The sequence below is a fragment of the Lagenorhynchus albirostris genome, chromosome 8, assembly GCF_949774975.1.
Source record: "Lagenorhynchus albirostris chromosome 8, mLagAlb1.1, whole genome shotgun sequence".
Taxonomy (NCBI): Eukaryota; Metazoa; Chordata; class Mammalia; order Artiodactyla; family Delphinidae; genus Lagenorhynchus; species Lagenorhynchus albirostris.
In genome coordinates, this window is record NC_083102.1 from 12990164 (window position 1) to 13006714 (window position 16551).

Genomic DNA, 16551 nt, shown 5'->3' on the forward strand with positions numbered 1-16551 from the left:
AAGTATTAGTATAAAGAGTGGAGGATAAATGGATAAATATCATTTTAGGCTTGAAATAAAGAGCTGGGAAGCCCAGAAAATAGAGGACCTAGGGTTCAGGGATCCTTTGGCAATGGGTCTTCGTATGATACGTACATGCTACTAAATCCTTTCACAAAATGTTGACATTTTTAGATGTGTTGATGTGAGGGAAAACGCATTTAAACTATTTTGATAACGAGATAACAGTTTCCTATACTGCTAAGTTTTATTTCTCCCTTATTTATCAACTTCTTTGTCTGAAAGGATATACAACAAACATATGAGAATTGGGTGATAGAAACAACAAAGAAGGATGAAGGTCATTTGTAGTAGTATGTGCCACCAGAAGACAGCTTTGCTTTCCCGTATCCATAATTTAGATTAAATCTACATAAATATCCACACACTTATGAAAATGAGACAATTACACAGATAAGCAACAGGTATAAAACTCTTTTTCTGCAATGAGTTCTCACAAAAAGAGATATCAGGAAATGGTAATTACTCTCAGACAATTACCTTAATTCTCCAGTTAGCACTTGTCAACACAGCTTTAGAAAACATTAGTGTACAAATATAACACAGTCTTCAAACTTTTGCTTATGAACCACCTAAGAGAATTTACAAAATCATGTGCTCTCTCACACATCTTTGGTTGACATCTAAAATTTTTCATCATAAATTTAGAAAGTGGCAAAGTGTATCATGAACATTGAAATTTTAAAATAAAACCATTACATCATCTTTTCAATGTCCAAAGGAATAGTAATTTCATATCCATCATCATTTGTTTTTAAAATTCACGAATAAGGCCTTCTTTAGAAGTCAAAAAGTTTATACCATTTCTTTTTCTCCTTCAACTTACATTCTACTCACCTCATGAAATTTCACCATATCCTAATATGTTTTTATGCTTAAAAGACATTTATTTCTTGATCATCTATCATATTTCTCTGCAACAAAATATTTGTAGATTGAATTTTAATTTTTTTTAAACTTCAATTTTCTGGTACACAAGTGAGCAAAACAAACTAAATATATCATGAATTTTGGTGAATGCTTATAAACAACAAAAAATTTAACACATCTCTTGACATAAGTTTTCCCCATTTACCTAATGTATCCATGTATGACTATTACTTATTGCTTGAATGAGACAGCATCAATTCTATCCCTATTTTCACTTGTATTGACGTAAGCACTGAGAAACTTTGTTCACATGAGTAAGTATATGGGAATGGAAAAAGCTAGGTATAGCAATATCACCCAATTCTTTAAACTCATTCCAAGTTAGATGCCAAAAATTACATAGAAATCTATCATAAAAATTATTTGTAATGATCTATCCACTGACAACTTCACTAGTTCCTCCTTTAAAATTTCTGAAAACAAAGAATTGTTTTCAACCTGACTTTTAAAAGAATATATTGACCTGGAGCAGTTACTGTCTGTGGCTAAGGTTTCTACTACAGATGCTAATATAAGGAAAAACACAGAAGAATTTTTGCAACTCAAAATAACTTGTAAACAGTGTAGAGGCTGTTTTACTCCAAAAGAGAATCTAAAATCTGAGATAAAAGGAAAATAATTTATTACGCAGCCATCATAGCCATTCACTTTCACAATGTCTGGGAAATAAACCAAAAAAGCAATACGAAGATTTACCAAATCCGTATTTGTTTTGTTCTCATTTAGAAGCATCTTGCCTTACCTGAAATAACCCTTAAAGGACTAGCAAAATGGAAACGGTATTAATTTAACATAAAATATTTTTTATAAAATACTTTCATTTCATCATGTGTTTTATATATTTTTGCTGTACCTTGGAGCTGCAGATATAACTTATTCAATATGCAGAAAATGTGCTATTGACCACGTAATCTAATTAGTAAAGTCGATCCTCACTGTCAAACCAATCATCTAAATAAAATTCACTTTGAGAAAAAGTGTGACAATTTTCAATTCAAATGAATGTGTTAGTATATGAATTTGATGTAAATTTTCTAAAAACTGAGAAATAGATCACAAAATGTATCTCATAAGCTCAATTATTAAAACCAATCAAGATTAAAATGATGTAAGAACTAATAGAATTAGTTTATACATTTTTATAATGTCATAAAACCAGGAATAAATCTATATGGGTCTGTCATCACTTAATTCATGATAGTAAAACATAATCAATAAATATTATTTATGAATTAGAATATGGTTTTTTTAAAGTACAGTATTCCTTTAATAAAGTATATCCATGTGTATACTGAAATTTGGTTTTCAGCTTTCAGGAATAACTAAATAAAAATCACATATAAAAATTCTGTAATAGCTCTAACGAGTTTTTTTTTTGAAGTAGTAATAAAAACTTTTCCCATATATTTAATGAGGAATAAAAGTATGTTGTTAAAAATAGATCAGTCCAGCAGCTAACACATAATTTTTTGATAATAAGAAGCACAAAGTATCAAACATGTTAAAAGATAAAGAAGCACAAAGTATCAAACATGTTAAAAGATAAAGTGAGTATCAAACATGTTAAAAGATAAAGTGGGAGTATTTATATACTGATGCAGAATTTGATAAAATAAGTATATCAGACAGGATAGGCTAGGTCATGCTGCAGTAACAAACAACAAAATGGTATGACTCAAAACAACAAAGGCTTCTTTCTAACCTAAGCTACATGCACACTGTGGCTGGCAGAACAGATCTGCTCCTCATAATCACTCAAGGGCAATGACCCCCTGCACCAGAGGGAAAGGAGAGCTCTAGAGGTTTCATATAGGTAAAGGCAATACTTCTGTTCATAACTCACTGGCCAGAAATAATCCTATGGCCTTACCCAATTCCACGATTGCCATGAAATTAACTCCAACCTTATGCCTAAAAAGGGAGGGAATGGGAACTATTTGGTGATCTGTGATTTTTTACAATACGTTTTAAATTTTATCGAACAACACATACCAAATCTAAAATAAAATTACATATGACATTTTTTGCAGATTATTCTGTATAATGGGAAAAAATATGAAGGTCTCTTAAAATAATCCATTTTATATTTAAAAGAATCACTGTCACTAACCTCCACTCCTTCAGCTGTTCAAAGGCACGTTTCTTTCCAGATAATGACACATCTTACAGATAAGTGTTCAGAATAGCTGGAAAATATTGCTTATGTTTAAATCTGTGAAAAAAATTTAGGGTTCAATATTTTCTTCAATGCTGGTTTTGCTTTGCTCTCACCAGACTCTCCTTCAATAATAATGCACTTCTTAACCACAGAGATAAAAGAGATGTGATGATTAAAAGAGATGTGATGAAAACTACTATCACTTCCACCATTCACACTCACACAGTATATCTGATTTCAGAAAGTCACAACAAATATCCAATTACCATATTTCTAACAGCCTTACTTCACCCTTACCTGGGATATATGTAAGATGGGAAAAGACAGGAAGCCTAAGAAGGGTTTATAATGCCTTGATTAATAATTAAAGGAAGCTTCTCCCAAAACATGTTGAATTGTCCCTTTGTTTGTCATCCTAGAGGGTTTTACACCCTAGGTGAGGGATATACCTTTCTTTTGTAAAGTTAGAAAAGAACTATTGTAAATGCAGAAGAAGGAAAGAAGAACTTACACTAGGAAAGAGTATAAGGGCTCTATAAATTAATTTACTTCAAGGAGTAGGTATCCACCTGCCCCGTGGACTATTCCACACAATAAGAGCTTGAATTGATGTGAGCTTTAATTCCTGCTCAAATAGCAAGAAACATTTGCCACTGAGTATGATGAAGAATGAATTTGCTTACAGAAGAGGCTTTCCATTTTACCACAACTTAGAGTGAGCAGTATATTTTACATCATGATCCAATACACATATACATACTGTTTCATGAAACAATAATTACCCTCACTACATGTGATGCACTGATACTTCCTATTCTAATGCCTTTTAATGCTGTTCACAACCCACTAAATTGATTTCACAACCAACTAATGATTCATAACCCACAAATTTAAAACACTGGGCTATAGAAAATAGAAATATATAAGGCAATCTCTGACTATAACAAGTGTCCTTAAGGAAGCTTTAGCTTGGAGGTACAAGTGGGTAAGCCAAAGTCTGGAAGTTAATATCCACAAGAGGTTAAATTTTATTGTTACATTAGTTTGCCCACCGTAATATTTAAACTTCCCCATTGGTCAGTAACAGCTTTTATAGGCCTATTATCATAGACTTGCTGTTTCCAACTCTGTGGTAGACAGGAAAATGTCCCCCAAGGTTATCAGTCCTAATCCCTGGAACTTGTAAATCCCACTATATATGTGACAAGGGCCCTGGCAGATATGAATAAATTAAGAATCTTGAGATGGGGAGATCATCCAGGATTATCCTGTGGGCCCTAAATGCAATTACACATAACCCTATAAGAGGAAGGCAGTAGGAGATCAGATACACATCGAGGAGAAGGTGATGTAAAGAGGAGGCACAGAGATATTTGAAGATTCTGGCCTTGAAGATTGGAATAATGTGGCCATAAGTCAGTGAATGCCAGCAACCACCAGAAGCTGGAAGAGTGAAAGAAATTATTCTACCCCAGAGCCTCTGGAAGGAGTGTGGCCTTGCCAACACCTTGATTTGGGCCCACTGATACTGATTTTGGACTTCCGGCCTCCAGAACTGTGAGACAATAAAGTTCTGATGTTTTCAGCCACCAAGTTTGTGGTATTTTGTTACAGCAGGCTCCGAAACTAGTATAAGTCCTATGAAATTGACTTAATAAGAGACAAGGTACAAAGTGCCCCATAGTACACAGCCATCTGTAACTCTCTATACCTTGCTATATTTTAAGAAAGAGTTATGGTAGCTTACAGAGATTCACAAAACATCCTGATAACACAAATAATAAATAGGCGAAAAGGGAAAAACCAAAGATATATATGCAAAACAGAGCCAACAAGGTTTATATTTGTTTATGCAAATATACATATAATAGTTCCTGCCATGAGTCCACAGCAAATTTGGCTTTAAAGTTTCTAACAGCCAGTATTCAAAGGAAGTCTCCTTGTTTATGTGATTCAGTGGTTATTAGATAAAAACAAGCCAAGACACGGTGAAATTCCTACCCAGGATATTTCTTTTGGACTGAGCTATGCATGCTATACTCATTACACCCTGTGTCAACTTCTTAAGCCAGACCCAAGTTAACAAGGCTATTAATTATATCATAGGTTGATAACATATCAAAACTTAACTTGATAAAACAAATTCTATAGCACATATTGATAAGATATCAAAACCTAAGTTAATAAAACAAAATTCTATAGGAGGGAAGAGGGTGTCAATAGAATACCCTCTAGGAATATAGCTTGCCACTGATTCACCTTAATTCCGGGGTACATTTTAGAGTATTTATGACAGGCCTTGAAAAATGCTCAGAAAATAAGAAGTGTTCTCAGCTGAACTATTAAATATTCAACAAAGGCTTCAGCCAATGCCTATATGGCTTGCTTGAGAGCAGATGTCTTATGGAGTAAAATACAGTGTTTCTACTGTCAAGCGGGGTCTAGATAACTACTGAGGAGTCAGATAAATACCCCATCCCTACTCCCTGAAGAAGCTTCCAGGCCAGTGGGGTAGAGAAACACAGAGCACTCCAAACAGTTCCCCTAATCCAGCAAAGGGGTATCAAGAGTTGCCTCCGGGAAGCGATACTAATTGACTGTTAGAGATGAGTAGTTCGGTGGGAGGGAGGGGAATGGCACCCCTGATGAGTCAGAAGTTTCTTCAGCCCCTAAAGTCAAGCAATGCGCTTGGAGCACGTCAAGGCCTAAGCTGGATGAAAAGAGAAAGAAATCACACAGAAAGACAGTGGAAGGAGGAAAAGAAAAAAAAAAAAGCATTTCATTCTCCACCACATGGCACACGCATAAACATTGCTTCAGAGGTTGGGGGGTGGGGGTCAGCGCTATAGCTATTTCCAACAAAATAGAGTTAGCGAACCCTGCAGGACGTTCATGAAAGCCCTGAACCTGCGTTCCGTCAGTCCTCCGCTCACCTGGAGGCGCTCGTCTCACTGTGCAGGCGCCAGGTCAGACGTTAGGCGTTCCGGGTCTCTCACTAAGACTCCACTCTAACCGCCAAACTTCCGTTTCTCTACTGCTCCCCGCTGAAGTCTCCGGCAGGAACTGGGGGGCGGGCCTTCCGGGAAAGGGGCGCGCGGCAGAGGAGGCTGGCGAGTAGGTAAGTTTGTAGGTGACTGTTAGGGGGGCAAGTAGTGAGTTATGGGCAATGGCTGCAGAGACCCTGCGGAGGTCTCCAACCTTGTAGAGTCGCCAGGAATAGGACGAGTCAATTTCATTAAGCAGCTTGGAGGTTTCACAGGTCTCCTCCAAACAACTTGGCCTTTTCCTGCATAACTTGGGAGATTTACCAAACGAAGGACGCTAGCCTAGTTTCCTCTCCGGCGCAGTTACTCTCTTCCTGTTGAGGCAGCATTCAAGGCTCGGTTTCTCTGCTCATCAGTTGGCCTTAGCTTTGTGGGGCTGGGGGTGCAGATTAGTTTTGTTACCAGCTTCAGAAAAGTATGATTGAATGATATTTAAGAAAAATATTAGCGAAATGCCCTACCGATTTAAACGTCGGTTGACTTGACACTGTTGCTTCCATCACAGGCAGGCGTGATCCAGGCGGTTGGAGGCTGGGGGTGTTCTTGTTGAATTGAGTAAAGCTTGACATCCATTCAGAGCCGTTCGTGTCTCTGCGACCCAGTAAAATAAGCGGTACTGGGCTTTAAAAAAAAAAAAAGCACTGTGTCTAGATTTTTCTGTGAAACACGTGTGCACATTGTGTGAGTTCCTTGAGGCCTGATAACTCTATTAGGGCAGGCTCTGGGCCATGAGTTTCGCACGTCAGCCTCATAATTCAGTGAGATAGTACAACTGTCCTGTAGTAGATGAGAAAACGAAGGCAAAGAATACATACTACTGCAAACACGATATGTCCATTAAAGTGCAGAGGCGAGATTCCAACCAGCTTTTCTACTCCAGAGCTGGCGCTCTCCACTAACCCGTGGTTTTTGAGAAACCTCCCTCCCCAGCAGAATTTACAACACACACACACACACACACACACACACACACACACACACACACACACACACACACACACACACACACACACACACACACACACACTTCAGCATTCACTTTTAAAGTTCCCCCCGGGGATTCACCACACTGAGGGTTACCCAGGTTAAGAACTCCTGCATATTATCTGCACTTTTCAAAGAAAAAAGGCAAACCTAATCCAAAGCCAGTTACTGTACAAACCTGACCTTTTAAATGCATCAGACCTATCAGAACGATCAGAGAAACTTAGCCTTTTATGCTAAAGTAAAGAGATGGATATTTTCTCCTATGGGCTTAACATGTTTTGCTCCGGCACATTTCAGTAATTTGTTTTTGCTTAGCATTTTCAAGTCCAGGTAATTTTTCTTCATGATACTGTTTTCTTTAGTTCACATTTCAAGAAAATTTGATATTTTAAGTGACTATTCTCTACCCCTTAGAATAGCTTCATGTGAATAAAAATCTAATTTTTTTGCCTTTTACCTTAATGTCTTTCACACGGTCATCATGGTTTTTTTAAGATAAAGTTGAAAGTTTCTGTAAAGGGGCATACCAGGGTCCTGAAAAATCCTAGATAAGGCTTTCCGATCTTGAAAAAAACGTAAAGCTAATAGAGTGGCAGTTTGCCAGTCTCAGGACCAATATTTATGGACAGCAGAACTTGTGAGCTGTTTTAGTCTGTGTAACAGGAAGGTTTACCAAGCTCCTATGCTGTACTTCATCAGAAGCATACAGGTCTGTGCTCTGTAAGAGACTACAAAGCAGTAGTTGGCAACTGTCATAGGCATTTTCAGTTTGCTTCTATTTAGCAAGTGTGTCTGTTTCTAGTAAAGGATTCAGGTTTGGAGAGGCTTATTCTCTTTCTCCATCGTAAAAGTTTTAGGACTTGGATTTTGTGATATGACCATTTCCATTGGATTCTAATGAGACCTTATTATTTATGAGCTATATGTCCCAGTACTTTGCTACATTCCATGGTGGGCATGGAGATAACTTAGCATCCTGGGAAGGCTTCTGTGACCACTGTCCTACTGAGTCCCTCCCTCCTTACTACCTGTCAGGTTAACCTGTCAGGTTACCAAGCTGCTGGTCCCCTCGTCTATGTTTCTCTGGCTGTCAGTGTCTATAAGTGAGGATACCATTCCAGGGAGGTGCAGGTTCAACTACATGGAGTGTGCATATGCTTTTTTACATGATTAAATGAGGACAAGGAATAAACAAATGTGTCTGTATAGAACGTATGAACACCAAGCATGTTCAGGTTTTTCCTTTTTTCTTTTTTTAGTTTACCATTGATTCAGTGCCACTGTCTTGTTTCTCACATGGTCCTTCAAGCTTTGTTTTCCGAAAAGGAAACTCATATTTAGAGAGGATAGGTAATTGTTCAAAATAACCCAGTTGATGAGTGGCAGAGCCAGTACTCAAACCTAGGCCTCAGGATTCCATGTTGCCTCTTCATTTAAAAATAAAATGATTTGGGGCTTCCCTGGTGGCGCAGTGGTTGAGAGTCCGCCTGCCGATGCAGGGGACACGGGTTCATGCCTCGGCCCGGGAAGATCCCACATGCCGCGGAGCGGCTGGGCCCGTGAGCCATGGCCGCTGAGCCTGCGCGTCTGGAGCCTGTGCTCCGCGACGGGAGAGGCCGCAACAGTGAGAGGCCCGCGTACCGCAAATAAAATAAAATAAAATGATTTGGGGTTCAGAACATATTTTCGTGAAAATTTTGTAGCAAAATGATAGTTCCTAGACCACTTTACAAATAACTGATCGTGGAAATATTGTGCAATGGCAACAGAAATCTGTTCTGATGCCATAATGGTAATTAAGCAAAACAAAGAAAAGTTGATTAAGAAACCTTTTGTTTTTAAGTTTTTTTGTCTGATGTTTGGGAAAAAGATAACCTTAAAGGTGGGAAGAAGACAAAAGATAATGCATGCAAAGAAACTTTTTGTAGCTTCTGAAGGCAACTTCTGGTAATTTGCAAGGCCTTTAGAGGTTTATAGCACTGACTGTTTTCTCTTTATACATTAACTGTTAATGACTTTTTTTCTCATTGATGAAATTATACATCTCTGACAACCCCAATCCATCCCCATCCACATAATGGAGCAAGAGTTGGGAGAGAAAGGAATCCTAGAACTGAGTGCTGAAAGGAAAAGGAAGGAGTAAGTAAGGTTTGCACAGATCCCAGGTTGGAGGGGAGAGACCTTGGACAGTTCTCCCACTGCTGGCCTTCAGGTGGCGCTATTGGCCCAAGATTGCTCGGTTGGTGTTCAGAAGGTAAATGGTTTGAGACTGACATTCTGAAATTGGTTTGAGGTCATCCTCTGCTCTTTCAATGGATCTTGGAATGGACATGAAAAATTCTTTAATTTAAATACTGGATATTTAAATTGCCAGAGCAGTTTTGAAATTAACTTGGCAGCATTCCTGTTTAGGAGGGTTTTTTAATATATTTCTTTTGGCTTTTCAAGATAGGTTTATGCCTTTTTTCTATTTGGAGATCAACTCCTTTTCATCCCAGCTGAACTGTCCCCCAGGATACTGTCTTAGTCAGCAAAGACTCTCATCTCATTGTAAAAATTTCATGTAAATTAGCATATTCTGCCAACAGGTACCCTTACATTTGAACTAGAATGGAATGAGGGTTATTCCACCAGCAACATTCTTTGTTTTTTTGTTTTTTTTCAGTTAAGGAACTCTCAAATGCTTTTTTTTTTTAATTGAAGTATAGTTGGTGTACAATATTATATGTTACAAGTGTACCATATAGTGATTCACAATTTTTAAAGGTAATACTCCATTTACAGTTATTATAAAATATTGGCTGTAGTACCCGTGAACGTTCTTGATTTTTATGTATCACCTATATAATCTTCGATATATAGTACCTATAATTTCTGCATATTACAGATATCATTCTTATACTATTTCAACATTCTATGCCTCTGAAGAAAAAGTTACTGTTTTCAGCTAATAAGAATTCAGCTAATTTTCATTAAAGCAGAATATATAAAATGGAAGATAAGGCAAGTAACATCACAATTCATAAATGCCTTTTGTTCAGGAATAAAATGAATCTTTTGAGCTGTTGAGTTAATTCCTATAAGACTACTATCTTTGTTTTTCCCAGCTGGCTCTCAGTCTCTAGGCAGAATTCAATCCAGCAACCTGGAGGCTAAATGACCTCATAACTCATTAGCTGTTCTTAGAGCCATCTGGAGCCCTTGAGGAGAACAGCATTCAAAGGGCTGATAATAAAGACAACAGCATAATTATTTCTCCACCATGATTAAACCTTTAGGTGGCAAGCGGTCAGCATATTTATTACGCAGATTGCTGAGGTAGGTGTTTTCTGAAGGTATAATAACAATGCTGTGGTAGGATAACTTGTTTCCCTGTCCTCATCTAGCCTACAAATAGGTAAGCTGACTCTCAGTAAACAACCTATTGAGTCATAAAATCGTTCATTGTAAAAGAGGCAGTACAGCTGGGGCGTAATAGTGTGTGAACACCAAATGTAAAAGATGCAAAAAGGGGCTTCCCTGGTGGCACAGTGGTTGAGAGTCCGCCTGCCGATGCAGGGGACACGGGTTCGTGCCCTGGTCCGGGAAGATCCCACATGCCGCGCGCGGAGCGGCTGGGCCCGTGAGCCGTAGCCACTGAGCCTGCGCGTCCAGAGCCTGTGCTCCGCAACGGGAGAGGCCACGACAGTGAGAGGCCCGCATACCGCAAAAAAAAAAAAAAAAAAAGATGCAAAAAATGTAAAGCATGCAAAGGAAATAGCCACTTGGACTGTGGATATTTCTCAACGCCAAGGCACATCCTGCCAAAGATGTGAACTGATTCACGTGTGGCTTGCCGTGTTTTCACTTTGTAAACCGTTCATTCGATAATCTGGGAATTTCTTGCACTAACCTGTTTATCTTTCTTCTCATTTTCTATAGGGACGCTTGCTCCTTGCTGCGCAAGAAATGTCGTCACTTTCAGAATATGCCTTGCGCATGAGTCGTCTGAGTGCCCGGCTGTTTGGTGAAGTTGCCAGGCCTGCTGATTCCAAATCCATGAAAGTGGTGAAGCTGTTCAGCGAGCAGCCTTTGGCCAAGAGGAAGGAGACTTATGACTGGTATCCTAATCACAACACTTATTTTGCACTCATGGGGACACTACGTTTTCTTGGACTCTACAGGTAATGACAAAAAAAAAACACACACACGAAGAGTAACCTATAAGAAATTTGTTTAGTAGATCAGAAAAGGAAAAAATTAGCCTTTCTATCTTTATAGTTTTGTGGTTCTTATAATCATGCCCAGGTAGTTCAAAAGGTACAGTTGTGGGAGGGGAAAGCTTTCAAAATATCCATAATGAATATACTTTAAAAAAAAAAAGGAAACATGCACTTATTGGAAGACATAATTTAATTATGTCTAAAATGTGACTAACATTGACTAGATACTGAGCTATAGTGAGATGTTAAATTAGTCATTAATCTAAGAGCACTCAGTGGATGCAGAGGAAAACTGGTCTAAACACTGAGCACATTCTTGTTGGTCAGATGAAAAGAGTCCTGCCCTGTGGCTGATCTGCTTCCTAACTGACGAGGAGGAGCCTCCTTCCTTTCCTGAGGGCAGTTTTGTAGGATTTCTTATTTCCTTTCACCCTCTTCGGACACTTTTAGTTGGTACCCTTTTTGGTATACGAATTTAGTCTAAATAAGCTGTAGTTTACCTTTAAGAGTAATATGTAATCAACATTATAATAGGATAATAATATGTAATAGTAAGAGTAGCAGGCTCTTTCCACCATGCATTTGTGTATGTGTCGGAAGTGGGTGCTTAAGATGATATATTGCTCTAGAAAGAAAAAAGATCAAATACCCATGTGACCATTTTCTTTAAAAAAATGTCTTAGTTACCAAACAAATACATGCTCATTATAAAAGAATTTAAACAGTACATAATTGTATAAAGTTAAAATGCCTACTTTTTTTTTTTCAATTTAACAAGTTTTAATTGGACTTGTCTTCGGGCAACAGTACAAACATTAATTTGGGACTGTTGGTGCTAATATAATAAAATTAATAGTTCATTCCAGATAACTAAAGATTGGTACATTCATTTATCCAATAGATTTTTTTTTAAGTACCTTCCATGTACAGGCACTTAAGATGGGCACAAGGGGAACAGCAATGAACAAAATAGAATAGATTTTCTTAGTTAATATATTACTAGAGATGATAGTCCATGACGTATTTTGAATTTCTGGAATTGCTTTTGGGATTATCTCCCTTGCCATTAGTCTCGGCTCAAAAAATTAAAATTAATTTTATTCTTACCCCAAATAAAATATTGGAAGGTAGATGTCCTCAGTAGAACATCATAACCCATAACCAAATTAAATACATTCAGTTATTTTAATTTACTTGTTTGCTGCTACTCTCCATTTGTTTGAAAAATAAAGCCTTGACTATCTTTGGGGACAGAGAAAAAATACTTAGCATTTAGTTATCCATGGAAAAGCACAATTATTTTCACATTTAGCCACTAGTTATGGTAAATGGTGCCTCTAACACAAGGCCTCCTGGGAAGTCAGGCAGGATGAAACTAGACAGTCTTCAATGAAGAAGATCTTACTCAGAGACCTACAAAACAGGGAGGGAAGCAGGTTCTCAAAAACAGTGACTCAGTCAGCCAAGCAGGTGCTTGGGCTGGTTCATCAGCAGAGAAAAAGACCCCTGCCTTTGTCGCTTGCTCTCTGGAGGAGGTTGTCGGGAAAGGTTGGGGGGCGGGGAGGGAAGGAGAAGGGGGAAACATATTAAGTAAGTAAATTATGTGGTGTGTTACCAAGTTGAATGTGCTACAGGGAAGAAAAACAGTAGAGCCTGCTGAGCAGGATCAAGAGTGCTGACTGTGCACTCAGTGGGCGGGGAGAGGACAGGGCACAGTATTAAACAGGACAGTCAGGGTTAGCCTCATTGAGAAGATGAGGCTTAAGCAGAGACTTGAGGGTGGTGAGTGAGCCAGGTGGGACCCAGGGAAGAGCTTGCAAGGCAGAGACAAGAGCAGAGCAAAGGCCTTGAGTTGGAATGTTCCTCGTCTGTTCCAGGGGCTGCACAGGCTGAGGGGAGAACAGTGGGACAGGAGGTGGATTGTGCAGGGGGCTGAGTAAAACGGGGAGCAGTTTGCCGGGTTGTAAACAGGAGTGACATGATCTGACTTATATTTCAGAAGAATTACTCTGTTTTTGAGAATGACTTATTTGGGGGGCAATCATAGCTGATCCCTAAGAGGTCTGTTGTATCTATCATGTTCATGGAATGAAACATCATACCCTATAAAACTGATCTATTTTAAAACAGCCTAGGGGGAATTCCCTGGCAGTGTAGTGGTTAAGACTCTGAGCTTTCACTGCTAAGGGCCCGGGTTCAATGCGGTTGGGGGACTAAGATCCCACAGACCACATGGCACGGCCAAAATAAAAAAATAAAGTAAAACAGCCTAGGGAGTTAAAAATTGGGCCCAGCAAACCCCTCTCTTATATTTAATTGGTATGCCATTATCCACCCTTTTACAGGTGAGGAGACCAAGGGGCAGGGAGGGAAGATTCCTTATCCGAGGTCACACAGCTACTGAATGGTGGAGCTGTGACTTAAACCCAGGGTCAAACGGGTTCCACAGCTTACATATTTAAACACTATACTGTTTGAGGGCCTCTATATCCGCAGGTTGCGTATCTGCAGATTCAACTGGCCACGGATCAAAAATATTAAAAAAAAAAAAATTCCAGAAAGTTCCAAAAAGCCAAACTTGAATTTGCCACACACCTGGCAACGATTTATATAGCATTTACATTGTATTAGGTGTTGTAAGTAATGTAGAGAGGATTTTAAATATTCAGGAGGATGAGTGTAGAATATGCAAATACTGTGCTGTTTTACATGAGGGACTTGAGCATCAGTGGGTTTCGGTATCTGGGGGGGTCCTAGGGCCAGTCCCCCAAGAATACTGACCGTATTTGATCTTAGAATGCAGATATTTTTATACAGTACAGGCAGTCTTCATTCGTATGTACAGACAGTCCTGGCGGCCTTGACCCCTGGAGGATCTGTCTGTTGATCTGGCTTCCTTCTGCCTGAGACTTTCCCCGGCAGCCTTTTTGTGTGAATCATCCACTGCCATCAGGGCAGCTTCCTCCAGACCTTTCCCCTTTATAGCAGGTGCTAATCCCTGGGCCCCTCAGGGTCTCGTGTAGCTGCTGAAGCTTATACCCACTTTCTGCCCCCTTCAGTGTTTAGTCTTAGTGTTACAGGGAAATTTGGGGCAATTATTAGTGTTGTATCCTAGTTACCTAGGTTTACATGGGCGGGTTTGGTAATTAAGCTGTTGGTAGCATTGTTTCTGTGAGGGAAAACTGACCTAGAAATGAACTTTGGGAACACAGCCCATCTGTATGTCAGGGGTTCCCTGTCCTTTCTGTTCACCAAGCTGAGCGTGCACCCTGTAGAAGTCAAAGCTTGATAACCAGAACCACCTAAGAGAACATTCTAGATTGGTGTACTTTTCCAGTCTGATAAAAATACTGGCTACTTTTTTTTTCTTTCTCTTTTAGAGATGAGCATCAGGACTTTAAGGATGAGCAGCGGCGTCTGAAGAAGCTTCGTGGAAAGGGGAAACCAAGGAAAGGAGAAGGGAAGAGAGCAGCAAAAAGGAAATAGTGTTGGGCCATCAGGGGAGGGCTTCTCCCTCAGCAACCAAGAGCAGGACGAAGTGTATTTATTGTCCCTCCATATATTGGAGGAGTACAAGCTTCCTAAGTTGAAGATTATTCAGAGGAATACAGTCATCTCCGTGCTGGAGTCTAATGCAGTTGAATTGTGACTGGTTTCTTGAACACATTTTAATTCTGCAACATTGTTTACCTTGGTTCTGTAATCTGAAGTTTACCTTATTCCCCAGAGAAATGAGTGCATGATTACTATTGAATGACTTGTTTGGGAGGGGATGGGATGTTGGCGGAGTGGAGGGGAAATTCATTAAATGAACACCCTCGTTACTCCCTTCTTGCTTCTCCACTTAGCCAGCCCTAAGCTCTTTCATCTCGCTGGCTGTTCAGCTACTGTCTCCACCACCAAACTCACAAACTTGATGTGCCTCTCCACCTACTCCTTTGAGAATATCTGTAAGATAAATTTGTGGGATAAAAGGCTGCGTCTGTTAAGAGAGCATTGGGTACCTGCTGTATACAGGCTACCAGGGCCCGGGTAATACAGTGGTTTGCAACAAACAGTCCGTACCTTGTGGAACTTTCAGTCCTGAGGGAGAGCCTAATATTACATAATTACATAAATACAATTGTATTACATGCTACAAAGGAAAAATCCAGACCGGACTTCTGTGAGAGTGTGGATGGATCGATGGATCGATCCACAAAGATAGCAAGAGGCCCAAACCTCATTAGGTATTTTAAAGAAGGCGTCCCTGAAGAGATGATATTTAAGTGGGGCTCTGAAGAATAAATTAGAGTTAGGCAGAAGAAAAATGGTGGAAAAGCATTTGAGGCACAGAGAACGCTGTTTGCAAAGCCCTAAGGTAAGAAGAAATTGTCCCGTTCAAGGAATTGGAAAAACGACCACTAACTAGTATGGGTTAGTCATAATGAAATAGACAAAGGCCAGACTGTGAAGGGCTTTGCAAGTTCTGTGAAAAAGGTTGGACTTAACCAACTTAACCAGAGATCAAAGCGTGTAAGACGTTATTTCTGTGAGAGGTGAGTTGTACACAGTAGAGGAGCTCGATGCTCATTGTGTTATATTCTAGCAGTGAGTTTCCAATGAGGTTGCAAGGGCTTCTCTGATTTTTTTTTTTCCAAGAATTCTGAAGATCTCTAGCACCATCAAGGAAATTTTTTAAGTACTTTGTTTTTATTGTGGTAAAATCATAAAATTTACCATCTTAACGATTTTCAAGTGTACAGTACAGAAGTGGTAACTATATGCACATTGTTGTGCCAAATAAAGTACCTTTAACCTCGTTCCTACCTCTCTCAGGAAAAGAGCAAAGCACACAGGCGGGAGCACGTGCAGCAACTACTCCAACTATAATTTTCTTTCCCTCCAACACTGGAAGTATTGGCAATAACTGCCCCGTGAATAATTCCTGAACTAGTAGGAATCCTGCCGCATATGCTTAGATAAATGATATTTTTAAAGAGGCCTAATCCAGATGGTATAGCTAGGGCCTATATTACAGTTGTTGGTAAAAATAAAAACTAACTAAAAATGGGTAATTCTATCTGATAGATGTGAATTCCAGCAGAAGGCTGAGAATCCAGTTAGAACTCTTTCCCGAGCACCTGCCACATGCCTGGCACATGCTAATTTTAGAGGACACAGATAAATA

The 16551-nt window shown here is 39.3% G+C and overlaps 1 protein-coding gene across 2 annotated transcripts; it reads left to right on the plus strand.

The window, feature by feature from the left end:
• Positions 1 to 6168: 6168 nt before the first annotated feature.
• MRPS33 (mitochondrial ribosomal protein S33) lies at positions 6169 to 16183 on the plus strand. Of its 2 annotated transcripts, XM_060156528.1 has the most exons (4): positions 6249 to 6266; positions 9267 to 9433; positions 11101 to 11342; positions 14762 to 16183. In XM_060156528.1, exons 3-4 carry the CDS (start codon positions 11128 to 11130, stop codon positions 14865 to 14867), a joined length of 321 nt encoding a protein of 106 aa, XP_060012511.1. In that variant the 5' UTR covers positions 6249 to 6266; positions 9267 to 9433; positions 11101 to 11127; the 3' UTR covers positions 14868 to 16183. The 2 variants fall into 2 exon arrangements, with proteins under 2 accessions (XP_060012510.1, XP_060012511.1); XM_060156527.1 differs by lacking the exon at positions 9267 to 9433 and having other exon boundaries at positions 6169 to 6266.
• The last annotated feature ends 368 nt before the right edge of the window (positions 16184 to 16551 follow it).

What these genes read in the sequence shown, in the direction of transcription:
- MRPS33 (XM_060156527.1), top strand. Translation starts at nt 11,128, where the DNA reads ATGTCGTCACTTTCAGAATATGCCTTGCGCATGAGTCGTCTGAGTGCC. An exon ending in CGTTTTCTTGGACTCTACAG is followed by an intron (nt 11,343 to 14,761) that starts GTAATGACAAAA and finishes TTTCTCTTTTAG; the next exon opens with AGATGAGCATCAGGACTTTA.